The sequence below is a fragment of the Rhinolophus ferrumequinum genome, chromosome 16 (genome assembly GCF_004115265.2).
Source record: "Rhinolophus ferrumequinum isolate MPI-CBG mRhiFer1 chromosome 16, mRhiFer1_v1.p, whole genome shotgun sequence".
NCBI lineage: Eukaryota > Metazoa > Chordata > Mammalia > Chiroptera > Rhinolophidae > Rhinolophus > Rhinolophus ferrumequinum.
In genome coordinates this window covers 27,041,866-27,060,177 of record NC_046299.1, presented here as the reverse complement: position 1 = coordinate 27,060,177, position 18,312 = coordinate 27,041,866, and the positions used below count along the sequence as shown (strand labels likewise).

General features: G+C 47.8%; 1 protein-coding gene across 1 annotated transcript in view; it reads right to left on the bottom strand.

The window, feature by feature from the left end:
* The window catches only part of TLL2 (tolloid like 2), a 116,024-nt gene extending 99,312 nt beyond the window's left edge, over nucleotides 1–16,712 (bottom strand). The window contains exon 1 of the mRNA XM_033129759.1: nucleotides 16,290–16,712. Coding sequence (XP_032985650.1) covers nucleotides 16,290–16,482 — 193 coding nt within the window. The 5' untranslated portion in view covers nucleotides 16,483–16,712. The remainder of the gene's footprint in view (nucleotides 1–16,289) is intronic.
* Between the last annotated feature and the right edge of the window lie 1,600 nt (nucleotides 16,713–18,312).

The window sequence follows — 18,312 nt, the reverse complement described above, 5'->3', positions numbered from 1 at the left end:
GCTCGCGGAGGACAGAGGAAAGGAACCTGGGCGCGATGCGAATCCTGCGTCCTGGACCTTGTGGTTGAGATTAAAGAGTAGAATCTGTTTAGTATGGGAGGCCTCTAGTCTCCAAGGTCTTCAGCTGCTCCAGCCTGAAGAAATGGCCCTCGCAAGGAATCAATAGCTTAGTTACTCAAGCACATGGCAGAGTGGAGTGGGGAGATGGAAATATTTTAATTGGATCAAACAGATGTGTTGCATGTTTTACACTGAAGACCTTGAAAGACTAGTTTGAATCATGGAATTTCTAAGATGGAGAGAGTTTAAAAGTCATCTAAGCAAGGTTCTTGTTTTCCATAGGAAGAAACTACGACGTCCAGGAAAGGTGGAGTGATTTGCTCAAAATATGGCATTGAGAAACCATGTCTGCTGATTCTGAACCAGTGCTCTTCCCCTAACATAGGGATGGTAAATATGACACAACCATGTGCTCACCTTACCCTCTCTCCCCCAGGGAAGACATCGCTGATTGATCGCGGCCCTCCTGTCCATTGAACCTGGATGCAGCCTCCAAATCTACGTCAACACAGTGCCACTGAGAGTCAATACAAATTGACAGGAATGGCAGGCGAGTTGAGATCTACGTGCCATCTGTGCCCTACACCATGCTGCCAATGTCCACGTCCCAGTGCCCATTTGCTCCAGCTAAGGGTTTCCTATTCAAAGCCTGAGCTCAAGGGTCCAAGAGTGCACAACCGAAATACTACAGGACCTGCGAATCCGTAGGTCCATCAGGACCTAGGAGAGCACCACACAGCCGGGTATGACAGAGCAACTCTGCTCTGAAAGCTGACTCTACCTCAAGAGAAGCCCCAGCCCTGCCTTCCACCTGGGATGGCATCATCCTATTTTACAGATGAGCCAAGAGGGTCTGGCTGCTGCCTAGGCTGGTGACCACCTTGCTCAAGGCAGATACGGCCTCCCGCCTTGCCTCTTACTCGGTATCACAATATGGTTGCACCAATACATGTCAGAGCCATATCACATCTTGGCTTTCCATCAGGACTCACTTGGCTTACGACATGCCTGCTCAGCTAATTTACCAGGAAAAAAAACAAAAAATTATCCACCAAACTGTCACGAGCAGGTAGGCCATACTTGCAAGGCTATTTGAATTTTATAGCTCCAAACAGGTTTGGTCTCACATGCCAGCCCCACTCAGTTGGTGGTGTTTCTGTGAGGTGACTTCTTGGACTGATAGGAAAGAGAGCCATGATCAATTAGCCATGTCTGCCATTGGCACAGAGGAGGGGCATCAGAGGTGCCACACACTGGCCATTCAGATATGTACGTTGTAAAGACACTAAAAATGTTTTTGTTCATGTAAATGAGTATCTGCGGCAAGGCCTACGCCATGATTCAAGGTATCCTTTTTATACTTGCTCTCCACCCTCTCTGCTCCGCTCTGTGCCCAGGAAGGCTGACCCTGTGTACTGCAGCTCCCACTTCCCCCTGCCCTCTGCCTTCTGGTTGCATCCAACCTGGAGGAGACCCTGGCAGATAAGACAGAAGAGGAGAAAGAGATGCAAGCATCTCTTCCCTGCTTTGGTGCAGTCTCTGTAGTAGTCGCATCCCTCCACCACTGCTCCCCACCCCCACCCCCACCCCGCAGAGGTCCAGCTCCTTTAGCACTGCTTCTTCACCTGTCCCTTGAGCCACAGGGGTGGCTTGCCAGTCTCTTGTTTGTTCCCTTAACCTTTCCTCTGTCAGTAGTTCCTTCATTAAGGTCTCTTCATCTGAAACATATGGGGTGAAGTCTGTTTCCTGCTGGGACTCTGGCTCAAATAGCTGTTCTAAGAACATCCTTCCATTCTTTTCATAGCTAAAGAGAAAGATGGGAATCTGACTGGCAAAGTGAATGGCTACTTTGGCCTAAAATGACACTTTTCCCTGCTTAATTCCAGCAGCATATGACTCATTGTTATTTCACACCTGCTGCATTCCCACAGCCTGAGCGCAGATGGCCTCCACTCAGTAATGGAGAGAAGGGTGCAGTTAGGTCCTAGAAGCCAGAAACTTTTGGGGATTTAATTTGCATCTTATATGCCTGATTCTAGGACCAGGCACATCTCATAAGCTCTAATATCTCCACTGTGGAATGACCTCTCATGGAGCAGTAAGTTACCAGTGCAATTCTGCAGGACTCATTCTGAAGACGAAGGCCCACTGGAGACCCTAAGTAGTGCAGGAAGTGGAGGGTAACAGAGACCTGGGATCTACCTCCAGCCAGGCCAGCAGCTATCCATGTGACCTCGGACAAGTTACTGCCCTTCCAAGGCCTCAGGGTTCTCATAGGAAGCATGAAAAACTTAAAATAAATAATCCCAAGGGTTCCTTCCGGCTCTAACATTCTACAAGATTTCACTCTAAGATCTTACTTTGTGTATCTGGTTAATGTTCAGTAATAATCATGGGCCTATCATTATTTCGACTAAATTTTCTTCATAAAGATTCAGCACGTGTAGCCTACTGTGGCAGAGACTGCATAATGTGCACCACTACCTTGTCTTCCTTCTTCCATAATAATAGAACCTTTGGTTTTCAGTTCCACCTAGAAGAAAGATTTCTCAGACTCCCTTGTAGCTATCTGTGGCCATGTGACTAAGTTCTGGCCAATGAGATGACAGCACAAGCCACACATCTCCTGTGAATTTTCTTTTCACACATTCTTTGCCTCCTTTTCTTTTCCATGCCTTCCATGTCTAGACCATGTGTATGACAGTTTCGGCTCTGGCTACCATCTCGGACCACAAGGACAAGGGCCTCAACTGAGGGACACGAGGTTGTGTTACGAACACAATGGTAAGTGTCCACAACCATTGAACACTTGTTGAGGAGTTCCTGAAGCAAAAGTGCCATCTTGGCTCTAGATGGAAGACCTCCAGACTTTGATATGAGAAAGAAAGAAACTTCCAGTTTGTTTAAGCTACTACTATATCGTCTCTCAGCTCTAAATCTACTCTTCTTTGCCATGCTTTGTGATATTGGAGCTGGAGCCTGGAAACATTTCTGCTTCCGTGGTCTCATCGTTCTTGTTCCTCTGGAGGGGCTGCCAGCAGTGTTCAGGAGACCCTCTGGTGCCCCCCTTCAAAGTTTTGCCGGTATCCCAATGGGCAATTCCCGACTCATCCTCCTTTTCCTGCAGCAGCTCGGTGAATTTCTCCAACTTTCAGTGGGCCACAGCCACACCTTCTCCTGAGAAGTTAGAGTTTCAGCCTGGTTGGGGTTGAGGGGCCAGGAGTGGCCTCTTCCAAGTTTATTCCTTCCCTAGTAGTTGTTCTCTACATCTGCTATTTCTGTTCCCTTTAGGGTCCTCCTACCTCCTTTAGTAGTCAATCCCCTTTTGTTAGTTAATAATCCTTTATATTAAAATTTCAAATTACTGGTGTGGTTTCAGTTCCCCAACTGGACACTAATGGACAGAGCCAATTAACTTGGGTCCATTACTAGCAATTTAACTTTAGCTTAACTGATACAGCCATGCAATCACCTCCATGGAAAAAGTGAATAATATGGTACAGAATAAGCTTTCTGCTTTTTAAAAAATCTTCTCTCCAAAATTTATTTGTGACACACATCACAAACATGACAGATAAAAGGTTGAAGTCCTTACTATTTAAGAGTTCCTACACAATGTTAAATGAACATCTAATTAGAAAAAAAAGAGCACGAACAGAAGAGGAGAGAAGCACATAAACAGGAAATGAACACAGCAAAAGAAATGCAAATAGTCAAAATATATTCTTAAAAGCTCAGAATCATTTGAGAAAGAAATACAATTACAATGCAAATGAAATTGAAGAAACAGCAAATATTTTTCTCTTATCAAACCAGCAAAGATTTTTTAAACTAGAATACAAAATGTTAATCTTAGTGAGAGTGCAAAGGAGTAAAAAAAATTTGAAGGGCAATTTGAAAAGAAGAATCAGAAGCCCTTAAAGCATCTATCCTTTGACCCAGCGATTCTACGTGTAGGATATTTTTTTAAAGAAATAAAAACGTACATAAACAATGTACATAAAAACCTAGCAACAAGGATACTTCAGTATCATTGTTTATAAAAGAAGAAGAGATTGGCAAAAAAATCTTTATGTCCAACAACAGGGTATTGATTAAAGAAATATGGTGCCTCTATAAATGGGTTATAAAACAACTAAAATTGATGTTATACAAGTACATTTATTACATGAGCATCTTTATTGTCATAGAAAGAGGTTCCTGATACTAAGTGAAATACAAGCAGGTTCAAAGCGATATATATAACATTATATATAGGTACATAAATTTGGAAAGAATAGACAGCAAAATGTTAACAATTACTTCTAGGCAATAGAATTACCAGAAATTTTTACTCTTGCACTCTACATTTTCTAAATGTTCTCCAGTGGGTGTATATTAGCTGTGTAATTAAAAAAAAAACATGTTGTGTTTTCTAAAAAATCCCCTTTCCTATCCATCTCAAGGGCACCCCATGTTTGCTAAGCACAACTTGATGAACTCATTCATGTTTCAATGACGACTCTGAGGCACAGCTCAGCTTGGGCCCTCTCCCACATCTGGAGCCATGATCTCTCTCCCATCTTCCCTTCCTTTCTATTCCCAAGGTCATAGCCCAAGTCTGGCCCTCATGCTCCCAGGGCCTAGAACTCCCGGTGTTGCTCCTACTTCCTGCTTCTACAGATACTCAGCATCACAGATCTTCATTATTACCATCTTCTGCTCAAAAACCATCAATAGCTCTCCATTTCTTAGTGGGCATTTTAAATGTCTCGGCTGGACATGCACTGTTCCAGGCTTCTTTCAATCTCGTCATTACTACTCTGCAAAGTAAACCAGAATGATCTCCCAGCTCCAGACACATCACAAGCATTCCTGCTGCCTCACCTTGAATCACGCTGTTTCTCCCTGAAATGCCTTCCCTTGCATCCGAGTTTCTCCACATCCCATCCATCCTTCCAGGCCAAGCTCAGGGTTTACCAGCCCCCTCACCAGGAAGCCCACCTTAATTGTCTTACAATGATTGCTCCTTTTCTGAATCCCTCTGGAATCGCATTTGCTCAGTTTTTCACTTGACAAATATTGTTTGAGCACCCACCATGTGTCAGGCGCTGTGCTGGTGACTAGGAAACCAAACGAGTCTAGTTTCTACCCCTTGGAACTTGTGGTCTAATGTGGAGACAGACACTAAGCAAGTAATCAGCCAAAAACTATACCCAGTTACGGACTATAAAAAACGCACTGCTGGGAAACGAAGGTGATGAGAGATTTAAGAGAAGGGACCTGAGATCAGGGCCTGGGAAGGCCTCAGGGGGAAAGGACATGTCAGCCGCGCCCTGGAGGATGAGCCTCCAAGGCCTTCACAGGCAGGAGGAAGAACCTGTGGGAGGCGGAGCATGGCAGGAAAGGGGAGGAGCCTGGAGGAGTAGAAGGGACAGGGTCTGCCACTGCTCTCATGGACAAGTGCAATGGGAAGTCATTCATGCGTCCTAAGCAGGTTGGATTTGACAAATATGATCAGATATGAGTCTCAAAAAGACCACTGCCTGCAAAGTGGACAATGGACTGCAGGAGGCAAGAGGGGCAGCGGGGAGACGGGGTCAGGCACTGGAGCAGTAGCCCACATAGGAGCTGGTGGGTGCTTGGACCAAACGGTGGCAGTGAGAATAGAGAGAAGCGGATGGGCTCAATTTTGGAAACAGGACTGGCAGGACTTGGGTTGGGCTGCATGGGAGTGGGAGGGAGAGACAGGTGTCCAGGATGGCCCCTGGGTTTCTGGTTAAAGCACCTGGGTGGTCTCTGGTACCACCAGGTACCTGCTACCACAGAGCCCATCCCTCAGGGAGCCACAGCAGACTCTGAGCCCAGGAGAGGCATGGAAAAACCAGTGCCAGCTCGGGGCGGGTGGAGACCTAACCCAGAGACGTGAGAAAGAGTTAAGGAAGAAGATAGTCTGCTCCTGTGGGAAACTGGCTCATGCAAGACTCACATCAACTCAAGGCCAGTACCCCAGGTGGGAGGAAGGGTAGGAGGCTCGGTGCAAATTGCAGGATGAGCTGGCAGATAAGTGGCCCAGCTGGTGGAGCGGGCAAAGACTAGGGGGTGAACGTCAACACTCAAGTGCTCGTGCAGGCGAGCTTGAGAATATTTATTGGTAATTGACAGAAGTGGTTGAGGGTGGCGTGATCACAGATAGGCCTGTAACCAATCAGCAGGAAAGCTGGGTTCTTGTTGCTATGTTTGCATCCAGGCAGAACGGTCTTACGAGCAGGCTAAGAGGATGCCATGAGAAACCTGCTTATATGCATTGGTTTATATGTCATCTTCTCCCTGCTTCGTGGATGAGAGCAAACGAGCGGAGGAGCTATAAATTATCACTTGCGACAAGCCATGGATCCTACAGATCACTCTGAAGCCCCGAGAGGGAGAGATAAACATACACAGGCCCCTAAGAGATTGTCATTTATAGGGAAATTCTTAAGTGGGGAACAATATGAATAATAATAATATTAGCAAGAAGAATGAATGACTGTTTTATAAACACCTCATGTTCACTGCCTCAATTCATCCTCAAACCTATTTGATGGGTTTTAACTTCATTCCCATATTCCAAATGAGGAAAATGAGGCCAAAAACAGTCTCTTAAATAGGGTGTTTCACTGCTTCTGTTCTATCACCCTGGCTGCCATTCACCTAGAGCCCCCTTGGGAAACATCAGCAGTCTAAGTCCTCTCCCTCTGGGAGATATCTGGGCCCACAATCCTCAAATGACCTGAAGAAGGGATGGAGGGACAGAGAGGGGGACAGGTGCATTTCAACACCTTGAATTATTCATTTATTCTTCCCTACGCATTGGGACTAAGAGTACTTTGAAGGCCAGAATCGTCTCATTCTTGCTGGATTCCTAGCCAAGGATAGAGAAAAAAAGGGAGAAGGTTGGGTGATGGTACTCTGGGGAACAAGTGCACAAACATGACCTTCAGATGGGGCAGCATGGAGATGCATGTTGACTGTATGTGAAGAGAGCCAGGAGAAGGGGAGCGGCTCCAGGCCGTGTGCTTAGAAGGGAGAACAGGGGTTTGAGGAACCTGCTCCCTCACTTACAAGTTCAATGTCCTGTGTGGGGCCCAGTGCAGCCTCTCACCTGTACAAGCATGCAGACCATGTCCTGCAATGCCCAGACCATCTCCTAGCTGAGAGACCAATGGAAGCAACAGAAGTAAAGGAGTTTGATAAACTGTCCGGTGTTGCCCAAAGCTCCAAGGCAGGGGTGTCCAAACTTTTTTCAACGTTTTTCACCAAGGGCCATATGTGGTAAAATACACAAAGAGCCGGGCCACTCACTCGAGGTGAAGTGCGTATTGCCTCACCTGGTTTATTTAACTAAATCTATTTTTGGAATTTGCTGCGGGCCAATTAACAATGGATCATGGGCCGCAGGTTGGATATCCCTGGTCTAAGGCAATGCTGTAACCACTGTGAGGGCTAATATCATTGTTCTTCCTCTTGAAAAACACGGTGAGGGTTGAGAGGCAAAGGTTTGAGGACCAATGAAGTTACAGTCTCTACTCAGATTGCTTGGCTAGGTCTCCATGGCAAAAGGATGGGTGCCACCATCAAACGTGCTGTCGGCCTCAATCCTGCTGGCATCTCAGCTGTTTGAAATCTGGAGGCCATAGGAATGCTGCTTTGGAAAGCTGAGTGGTTGGCAGGGGCCGTTGGCTGAATGGAGACTTGGGCTCACTCCGTTCACACATCTCCAAACACAGTAAATCCCCACTTAATGTCATCAATAGGTTCTTGGAACTTCAGCGAAAACAACATATAATGAAACCAATTTTATCACAGGCTAATTGATATAAACAAGAGTTAAGTTCTTCCAGCATCTCATCAACATTATAACAAAACAATGTGGAATGAAATGATATTATTCTGGGACCTGCTGACCTGGACACCTGGTTGGCTTGCAGGACATGGAGCTACCCCCCGCCGTCACCCCTCCCCAGCCTAACCGCAAGGAAACCAATAAGATTCAAGGCAAACTTGTTTTTAGACTACGGTCTCTGAATATAGAGGAGCTATATTAGGAAACATAACACTCTGAAAACATCATCAGGCTTCAGTTGTTCAGATACTTGGTTTCCTGCCACTCAGAAACCTTGTCGGATTTCCATGGGATGATAGTAATAAAAACACTATTATTTACTGACTGTTTACCACGTTCCAGGCACTATTCTAAGTGTTTTGTCTATATTCACTCATTTAGTTATCATAATAATCCTCGGTGGTAGATGTTAGTAGCCCTGTTTTATAGATGAGGAAACTGAGATCCAGATAGCTTAAGCAGGTCCCACAGCCAGTAAGTGGCCGAGCCAGGATGTGAACTGGGCAATTTACCTCCAGCATTCGCTCGGCCCGTAGGCTCTCTCACAGAAATGGAAAGCAGTGCTGTGCATGTGATTCAATTTAATCCACATGCTTTTTGCACATGACAGGCCCTTCAGGAGCCACAAAATTACAGCATTATTTCACATCTATTAAGTGTTTAGCACAGTATCAATTGCCTTTCATAGAACAACAAGCCTGCAAAAAAGGAGTTTCTACTAATTGCATTATATAGATGAGGAAACAGGCTTTAAAGGCTGAAGGATTGCTCAAGGTCTCATGGCTAGTAAGTGACAGAGCTGAGAAGGAAAACCTAAGTCATCTCGACTCCAAAGCTGGAGTCCAGAACCAATGGGCTGGGGAGAAGCCAGACTCTCAATCAACACTCATGGTCCAGGACAGTGAGTTCCATGAGCGTGGCCGGAGAAGCAGTGAGACACAGAACGTCCCGAACTGACCACAGGAGGTGCTGAATAAGACCTGCTGACTTGTCTACAGTTGGCTGCCATCAGGAGCTTCTTCCCGCTGAGGGGGCCACACCCTGAGCTGGAAACTCCCAGGGACAGGGTTGAGGTCTGGTTAGATCCCCAGCACCCGGTGCACGGCCCTGCACAACCAAGGAGCCTGCAGGTCCGGGCTGTCGTGGATGTCTCTGAGGTGTAGCGACTGCCCCATCCTTCCTCTTCTCACTGCGCTGGACAGAGGATGAAAGGACTCTCCCAACACACATGCCACTCCCAGGAGAGGGTGCGAAACACTGATCACTGCACGACTGAGCAGGACAAAAAAGAAAAACAAGGCGTTCCACTGATGTCAGAGGGCGGAACTACGTAGGACGATACCACTGAGTACTTTTCTGTCTGCAGAACTTGAGCTTTGTCTACAGAGATGGTGACGGAAGTCAAAGGGGCATCAATGTCAGGTAGAAGGTCTAGGCGTGAAGCTCAGGTTCTCCTTATGCAAACTGGGAACCATCCCAGCTGCCTGTCTACCCCCAGGGCTGGGTCAAAGGTCGATGGGGTGGTGTTCTTGATATGACTAGGCCCCTAATCCAAAAGGGGCCGGTGTGTTCTCCTTCCCGGCCTCCCTCTCCCACATATTGCTCGCCCCAGGGTAAGTCTTGGCAAGAGCTGGGACCTCTGGGTTCTGTGTATTTCCTCCCCCAAATCTGCCTTGGCCCGTCCTCATCTTCATTTACTTTTTTTTTTTCTTTTTGCAATCTTTATTGAGCTATGACTCACCATAAAATTCACCCTTCACTTATTTTTGAGACTCTGTTTACCAATAGGTATCAGGTCTGGATTCAAGAATCCCTAATTAACTACACTACATGAAATCAATTGCTCATTTATTACAAAAATTCAAATTCCTCTATAGCATTTCAACAAAAGCCTTCAAGAAGCACTTGTGAGCACCTGCTCTATGCTCACATAATGTACATATTAATCATGGAACACTTGTTGAGTGACAAGCATTTGACAAACATTGTATCATTTCATCCTTCACAGCAACCCTGAAAAGTGAATATTAGTTCTTTTCAAGAGAAGAAACTGAGGCTCAGAGAGGTTAAGTAACTTACTCAAGGTGACAAAGCCTTGCATAGGCAGTCGATTTTGAATCTAGGTCTGTCAAGTGTCAAAGACTCCGCTCTTAACCCCCTCACGCCCTTCCCTCAGTGCAACTCCGGACGTGACATATTGTAGACAAAGGTAGACTAGACGCTGCTCCTGCCTGGAGAAGCAGGGAAGATAAACATCTCTTCTCAATACAGCCCTGAAGTATTTTGACTCCATCAGATGAGCATCTGCCCAACAGCAAGGATACCATGAGAAGTAGGGATGAGAATAAAGTTGTAAAAATGCCAGCTACCCTCACCTGGGTGTGGCCCATGGGGACGGGAATCTGATGGGAGAGAGAAGAGGTGCCAGGGAGATGGGAACAGGCAGTGCCAGGGAGACAGGCTTCCGGGAGGCACCACAGGAGCCTCACCTCTGCACTTTAGAATCCAGGATGCCTGCCCATGCCATGAAAAATGGAGTCCTGGGGAGCACACCCAGACCTCCATGACTGCCGTCCAACCGCACCCTGAGCTCTCTTGGGATGGCGGCAGCCCACGGGGCCAGGGCTGCCTCACTCTCCAGGCTGACTGTGAGCTTGGAGATTCTTTCAGCTGTGGACCCAATCCACACAGGAACAAAACGATCATTCCTTGAGTCAGCAAATGCTGATAAGTGCCTACAATATGCCAGATACTGCTCTAGGCACTGGGCTTAGAGCAGTGACCAAAGCAGACAAGAACCCCTGACCTCACAGAGTTTGACATTCCAGCCTGCATCAGTAATGTGAGGGCTGCTGGCAAGGGCTGCCCCCAGAGAGCGCTGTCCTAGAGGGCGCTGGGTGACCCTAAAAATAAGGAGGCTTTGCAAAGGCCTGGTGTGGACAAGACCCCACCAACTAAAGCAGCTAGCTCGATTCTACTCCGCTCACTGGATTTCCTCCTTTCCTGTCTCACTCTCCCTGCTTCTTCATCCCACTTCTTGGGATCAGCTACCAAACTACCTACACACAAGTCCTCGTCTAAGGCTCTCCTCTCTGAGGAATCCAGCTACAACTAGCCTAATATCTGCCCTACAAAGCAAGCGATTTTGTTCCCATCCCCATTTTGCAGATGAGGAGACTGAGACATGCATGGGTGAAGTGACTTGCTCAAGGTCACACAGAGTAAAAGGGATAAGGACCCAGAACTTCTGGCTCTGAATCCAGCTAAAGAATTACGAATGAGGGAAAGCAGGTGGAAAAAACCATCAGAAGCTTTGCAAAGATTGCTGTCAGAGGAATGGTGGTTGGGAGGATGTCTTATAATTTACTGGCAGTCGAACCCTTGGCCATACTTACAGTGTGAGATGAAAAACAAAATGGCAGAGCTGTGAACCACCAGTCGGAGACCGTGCCCAGGAAGCCTTGTGTACCTTACCAGCCCCTGGCCAGGAGGGCTTCACAGATTTACTCCCAGTCTGCAATCATCCGATTTTAAAACCATACCTTTTTACAGCATCATATAGATTATTAGTAAATTTAAATTTTACAGTTTAAAACTTGCTTCAAAGGTCAGCATGAAGATGTTCTTTCAACAAGTTTCTAAGACATCTGTTTATAAAGTACCTAACTATATGTCAGGCACTGTCTTAAGCACTTTAATCTATTAAGAATCATGCTCATTTATAACCTAGATATAAGACCCGAAAGAATAAATTGCATAGAAGAAAGCATAGGTACTAAATTTAAGGACCTTGGGTTTAGAGAGGATTTTATGAATTTGACCACAAAGGTAAGGGAAGTAAAAGCAAAAATAAATGAGTGGGACCATATCAAACTAAAAAGCTTCTGCACAGCAAAAGAAACCATCAACAAAACAAAGAGGCAACAATCAAACAGGAGAAGATATCTGCAAACAATACCTCCAAAAAGGGGCTAATATCCAAAATATGTTTAAGAAAACTCATACAACTAAACAACAACACAAAAAAACACAATGAAATTAAAAAATGTGCAAAGGACCTGAATAGGCACTTCTCCCAAGAAGACATACAAATGACCGACAGGTATATGAAAAGATGTTCAACTTCACTAGCTATTAGGGAAATGCAAATCAAACCACAATGAGATACCACCTCACACCTCTTAGAATAGCTATTGTCAATAAGACAAGGAATAACAAATGTTGGAGAGGTTGTGGAGAAAAAGGAACTCTCATACACTGCTGGTGGGAATATAAATTGGTACAATCACTATGGAAAACAATATGGAGGTTCCTCAACAAATTAAGACTAGAATTACCATATGACCCAGTAATCCCTGTTCTGGATATCTAACCAAAAAAATCTGAAAACATTTATCTGTTAAGATGTATGTACCCCTATGTTCACTGCAGCATTATTCATAGTGGCCAAGACATGGAAACAACCAACGTGTCCTTCAATAGATGACTGGATAAAGAAGATGTGGTACATATGTACAATGGAATATGAATACTACTCAGCTATAAAAAAGATGAAATACTGCCATTTGCGACAACATGGATGAATCTTGAGATTACCATGCTAAGCAAAATAAGTCAGACAGAAAAAGTCGAGAATCATACGATTTCACTCATATGTGGATATAAAACTGAAAGCAACAAACGAACACGACAAACAAAAACTCACAGACACAGACAATAGTTTAGTGGTTACCAGAGGGTAAGAGGGGAAGTGAGTAGTAGAATAGGGTAAAGGGGGTCAAATAATAGGGTGATGGAAGGAAAACTGACTCTGGGTGGTAAACACATTATGTGATATATAGATGGTGCATTATAGAATTGTACATTTGAAATCCATATAATTTTACTAACCAGTGTCACCCCAATAAATTTAAAAATACATAAATTAAAAATAATAAATGAGGATACTAAAGGGACAGAGAAATTAAGTGACTTCCCAAAGTCACACAGCTTGTAAGTAGCAGAGTAAATAGTAAAAATTGTAAACGGTAAAATTATAAACGGTGGGCCGGCCTGGTGGCTCAGGTGGTTGGAGCGTCGTGCTCCTAATGCTGAGGTCGCTGGTTTGATTCCCACATGGTCCAGGGAGCTACGCCCTCTACAGCTAAGACTGTGAAGAACAGCTCTCCCTGGAGCTGGGCTGCCATGAGCAGCGAGAGGTCGGAGAGAGCTGCTGTGGGCTGCTGTGTGCTGCCAGGAACAGCCAGTGGCCAGCATGAGTGGCCGGCAGCCCCCGAGAGCTGCCGTGAGCTTCTGTGAGTGGCCAACCGACAACTGGAGACCGACTGCCTCAGCAAGGGGGGCCGGGGGGGAGGGAGGCGGCAGAAAGGGGGGTAAATGGTAGAGGGCGGCCAGTTAGCTCAGTTATTAGAGCACGGTGCTCTTAACAAAAAGGTTGCCTGTTCCATCCCCACATGGGCCACTGTGAGCTGCGCCCTCCACAACTAGATTGAAACAACTACTTGACTTGGGGCTGATGGGTCCTGGAAAAACACACTTAAATAAATAAAAGTTTTTTAAAAATTATAAGTGGTAAAAATGGTTTTAGTAATGGTAAAAGAGGTGAAATGGTAAATGATAAAACACTACCAATTCAGTCACCCTCTGAGAGACTGAGTTGGAAGCAAAGGTCATAGAACACTAAGTAGGAAGGAACCAGGGCACAACTCAAGTGTCCGCAAGGTATAAAGTGGGCACAGGGCAAGAGGGCTGATGTAGACCAAGAGAACCAGCTCCCTGGACCTGTCAGTTTGCAACCCTAAAAAGTCCAACATCTTTATAGATGAGCAACTAAGGCCCAGAGAGGAGAGGGCTTATCCAAGGTAGCAGAGCTCCTGAGAGGCCAGGAACAGACCCCAGACTCTCCTCTCTGAAATCTGGAGACCCACGCTCAGAAAGGGAAGGTGGAAGGTGTTTCAGAATTGAAGCCCTGAGGCAGGTCCTATGTGGAGTCTGGCTGGAGGAATCAGGGAGTTCGGATTTGACTGGGATACGCTGAGAGGCTGCCCCTAAATGTTTGGTTTAAATATGTAACCAGGAGATGCAGTGTTCCCCCAAGCTAAGAGGCATGTCCTTTCATTGAGACCTCAGTACACTGGTGAACTGGTTGTTGTCCCTCCAAAAGGCCGTTCCCTAGCTCAGGGAATTTCCAGAAGTTTGGGCAGACTGAGATGTAACCTTTCCCTCAGGTCTCTCTTGACATCGCCCTCTTCTGGCCACTCTTAGCATCAGCATAGCCCAGGGAGAGGCCAAGGGGTTGACAGGACCAAGGAGGGCTGTGGATGTTGGAGCTGGCCAAACCATACTCCCAAGATTCTCTACTTTACAGCCCTGTCCACCCATCCCATCCTGTCTGCAAAGAGTCACACAACATGCATGCCCAGGTTATCCAGCATTTTCTCCAAAATTACTGGAGAAAAATGAGACCTCACTAGGCAAATCTACCTCAGGGTTATTCCTCAAGGCAGAGACCAGGAGCTGGGAGCTCCCACAAACAGACTTATGCCTCTTTCACCTGAATTTGCAGCACACAGCACACCAGAGGTGCTCAATACATTCCTGAATAAATTGATCACTTCCCTATTCCAGACCCCAGCTGCCCACACCACCTCTTACAGACCCCAGCTCATACCCAGTAGAGTCAAGGATCTGACAGGTGCAGGCGATGGTTGATCCAGTCTCTTTAGCCCCATCCCATTTTTGCAGCCTCAGTGTCACTCTTCTCTGGCAAGGTCACCATTCTACAGTGCCCCAGGGACCCTTCTCCCTAGTCGTGAGCTAGGTCCTGTGATGAATTGAGATACCTCAGTCAGAGCTCACAACCTGCTGATATTCTCTCAGATTACCCAGAAACCAAGTCTTCTGCCCACCTTTTCAACTCAGAAGCCCTAAAAGGTAGAGCAATCAATGGGTTTTCTGGAGGATTCTTCCCACACTGTAAGACCAGGCCCCTCGAGCCTGGTTTGATCTTCAACCCTCAGAAGATTCTCAGGTCTCACAACCCTCCAGGTCCTCTGGCCTCCTAGTAATCTGGTCTTTGTCGGATTTCACCCAGTTCCAACCTGCCCGATGCCCAGCCTAGACCATAGCCACTGCTGTAGCAACACAAATAATTACAGTGCCATCATTATTCCATTTGCAGGGAATTTGCCCATAAATCATCTAAGTCTTCCTATAATTACTGTCACCAATGTAGAGGTGAGGAAACTGAGGCTACTAAAGGTCTCCAGGAAATGAAGGAATTGGGACTACCTGCCCTGGGAGAAGCACCTGCCCTTCTGCGGATGGAGGCAGCCCAGTGAGCAAACCCTCTGTTTGCTCATCTCTGCAGGCTGCCCAGTGAAAAGGCCAGTCCATGCCTAGAGGTAAACACCACTACTACTGGCGGGGGTGGGCCTGACCACCTGCTAGGAGCGGCTGGGGGGCCTCTGCGACCACCCTCTCCCTAGAGAGTGGGTACCCCTGTCCCTGTGGTAACTGCCCCAGACCCATAGGCTCTCTTTAGAACATGAGCTTGGGCCCTTCTGGGGCTGAAGTCTCAACTGTTCTGGCTCGGAAGCCGCTTCCCTCAGGACACACGAGCCGCTTGGTGGCTCGTGGGAAGCGGGAGCTGCAGCGCTCCGGCCGCGATTTGCGCCAGAAAGACCCGCGCGTCCCGGGGCGCCGATTCCTGGCGACATTACCGCACCTGCCGGCTTCCATCTCCGCCTGCCCAGGGCGACCCCTAGGCCGGGACCACGCTAAGGGGCCACACAGGGAAGTTTGCGGCAACTTGAGTCATGCACATTCTTCCTCGGCTACCCCTTTCCATTTGCCTGGTGTGAAGCTTTTCGGTTTTTAAGAATTCTCTTCCAAGAGTAACCACAAGATGTTGGGAAACTTTGCCCGAAACTTAAAAATGCCGTGAAACCGGAGCCAGCGACTCCATCTGAGCCTGGGAACGCCGCGCCCAGCCTCGCTCCTCCGCTCCAGCCCTGCGCTTCCGGCGGTGGCGGGTGCTGACCACCTGGCTGTCAGGCGGCCCCGGCGCCCGCCCCAGCCCTGAGCGCCCTCTCGGCCTTGGGCACCCTCCCTGATTCACTTCGGGAACCCTCCCGCAGCCGCCACTCCGTGCGCGCCGCAAACCAGGGACCGGGACGTCCCAGACCGAGTGGCATTTCAGCAGTTCATCTGGGGCATTGTTTTCCTGGGGAGCCCGGGGGACCTCGGGGGAGGGGAAGGGAGACCCGCCCCACCGACGGCAGCGCAGGCTTGCCCACCACCGCATTTGCATTTCAAAGGCAAACTTCTGCTGGACTTTCCCGGCGGCAGCGGCGGCGGCACCTACCGGCTTTGCACGGGTCGTGGTAATGCTCTAACTGCTGCTCCGTGCCCTCCTCGCCTTCCAGTGCCGAGTAGTCCGAGGCGGCGTCCGAGCGCTCCCCGAGCCCCTCCGCGTCGTGGGGCAGCGGTAGCAGCAGCAGCAGCAAAGGAGACAGCAGCAGTGGCCCAACGGCCCCGAGCGCAGTCGCCCGGGGCATGGTTGCGAGGGGTAGGCGAAGACCGAGGGACTTGCGTGCCGAGAAAGCTGGGCTCGGGCGAGGGAAGGTGCACCGGGTCGATTCGGCGGCGGCCCGAGCGCGGAGGTTACGCGCTGCTGCCCAGCATGGCTCCGCGCGGAGCGAGCAGAGCGTGGAGCCCCCGTCCGCGTCGGGGCACCCAGGAAGCCGCCGCTCGGAGATACTTGCCCGGCGGCCGAGGCTGCGGCGGCTGCTACTGTGGCGGTGGTGGCGGTGGTTGGAGCAGTGGCCGCTCCGCCCCTCTCCACCCGGGATGCACCACACAGCCCTCGCTAGGGACCCCGGGCAGCCAATCACTCGGGCGCCCGAGGCGAAGCCCCTCCTCTTCCCGGCACCTCCGCAACTTCGGAGGAAGGGGAGCGAGGTGAAGATGCTGAAGGCAAGGACTCGGGGCCCGCGGCTCTCCCACCCAGCCGAGGGCGCCCTTCTCTGGGCGTCACCTCTGCCTGTGGCCCCGGAGAACGCTGTTTCTTAAGATCAAGGCTGGACTCCCTGCCTTGTTTTATTCTCATAACTCACTTTACAACTCCCCAGTGCACACGTGGGTGAAGGCAGGCAGCACTGGTTAGAGCTGGAGCGCAGAACCAGGAGTCCTATGTGATCTGGGAGGTCCGCTTTGCTACCAACTTGCATTGTGCTTTTGGACAATCATTTCTCTGCAGGGATGAAGTGAATCTTCTCTGATCGTTTTCAGCGCAGAAAAAAATAGATTACGATCTTCAGCTTTCTCAGCATCCCTTCGTCCAGCCATGATTTAACTGACGGATTTCCCCTCTAAGTGACCCTATCCTTTGGTAAAACAGTCTAAGATGCTTCACACAGGCAAAAAGGCTGACAAATGAACAGCCGTTATGTGCTATTTATGTTAAATTACAGATGTTTTATTAAATAAGCCATTTACCATTAACGTGATGGAATAAAAATGACCAATTTCTGACGTCTGGTTATTTTGCCAATTAAAAAATGCCCAAATAATTTAGGAGAATCATCAAGAGATATTTGAAACTCACTCTTTTGTCCCTTAAATGTAAAAATTGTCAGAACTGAGCCACTTTGATTTATAGGCATAAAAGGTATTACCATGAGGTTTTATAAAGACCGTTCATACAAGCAAAATTGCCCTAACCAAGAAGTAAAACACACCAATGTGTATACAGTTTCAGCAACACGCCCAGAATTTTTTTTCATTTAAACTGCAAGCAGAATAGACTACACTTCCCTTTTGGGTTTCCCCATGGTTTCACAGCCTCTGATAACAAAATAGTGGACAGGGAGCCCAGAGTAGTCTTTACGCAGGACTCTAAATTTCCTGCATTATGATTATGTCTTCTCATCTAATAACTGTAAGTCCTTCAAATCAGTAAAGGTTTTCAAGTTAACCACTGGAAGGGCGCTGTTGGATATTTTCTCCTGGTCCTTGGAAAGAGATGCAAGTTGACCCTGCTTCACGCTATCAGTTTTCATCAAATGGGCACAAACAGGATGGAGCCAGACTGGGCAAAAAGATCTGGTTAGGAACTGACAGGCAAAAGGAATTTGGGGGGAATGGATGCCAACAAATGGCAGGGAAGACCAAGTGGCCATTGCAGGGAAGACCAAGTGGCCATTAAACAGGCAATAGGTATGGGAGGCGGTTGAATGGCATTTCTGTCTGAATATTGGAAGGAGTCAAACCCAACGCCATAGTTCTCTGCATCCAACCCAGTGAAGGTCACCACCTGTCAGTAGACAAGTCCACAGTCAACATCTAAAAAGCCTAACAAACTTTGTGACACTTCCAGGTCTCCAGAT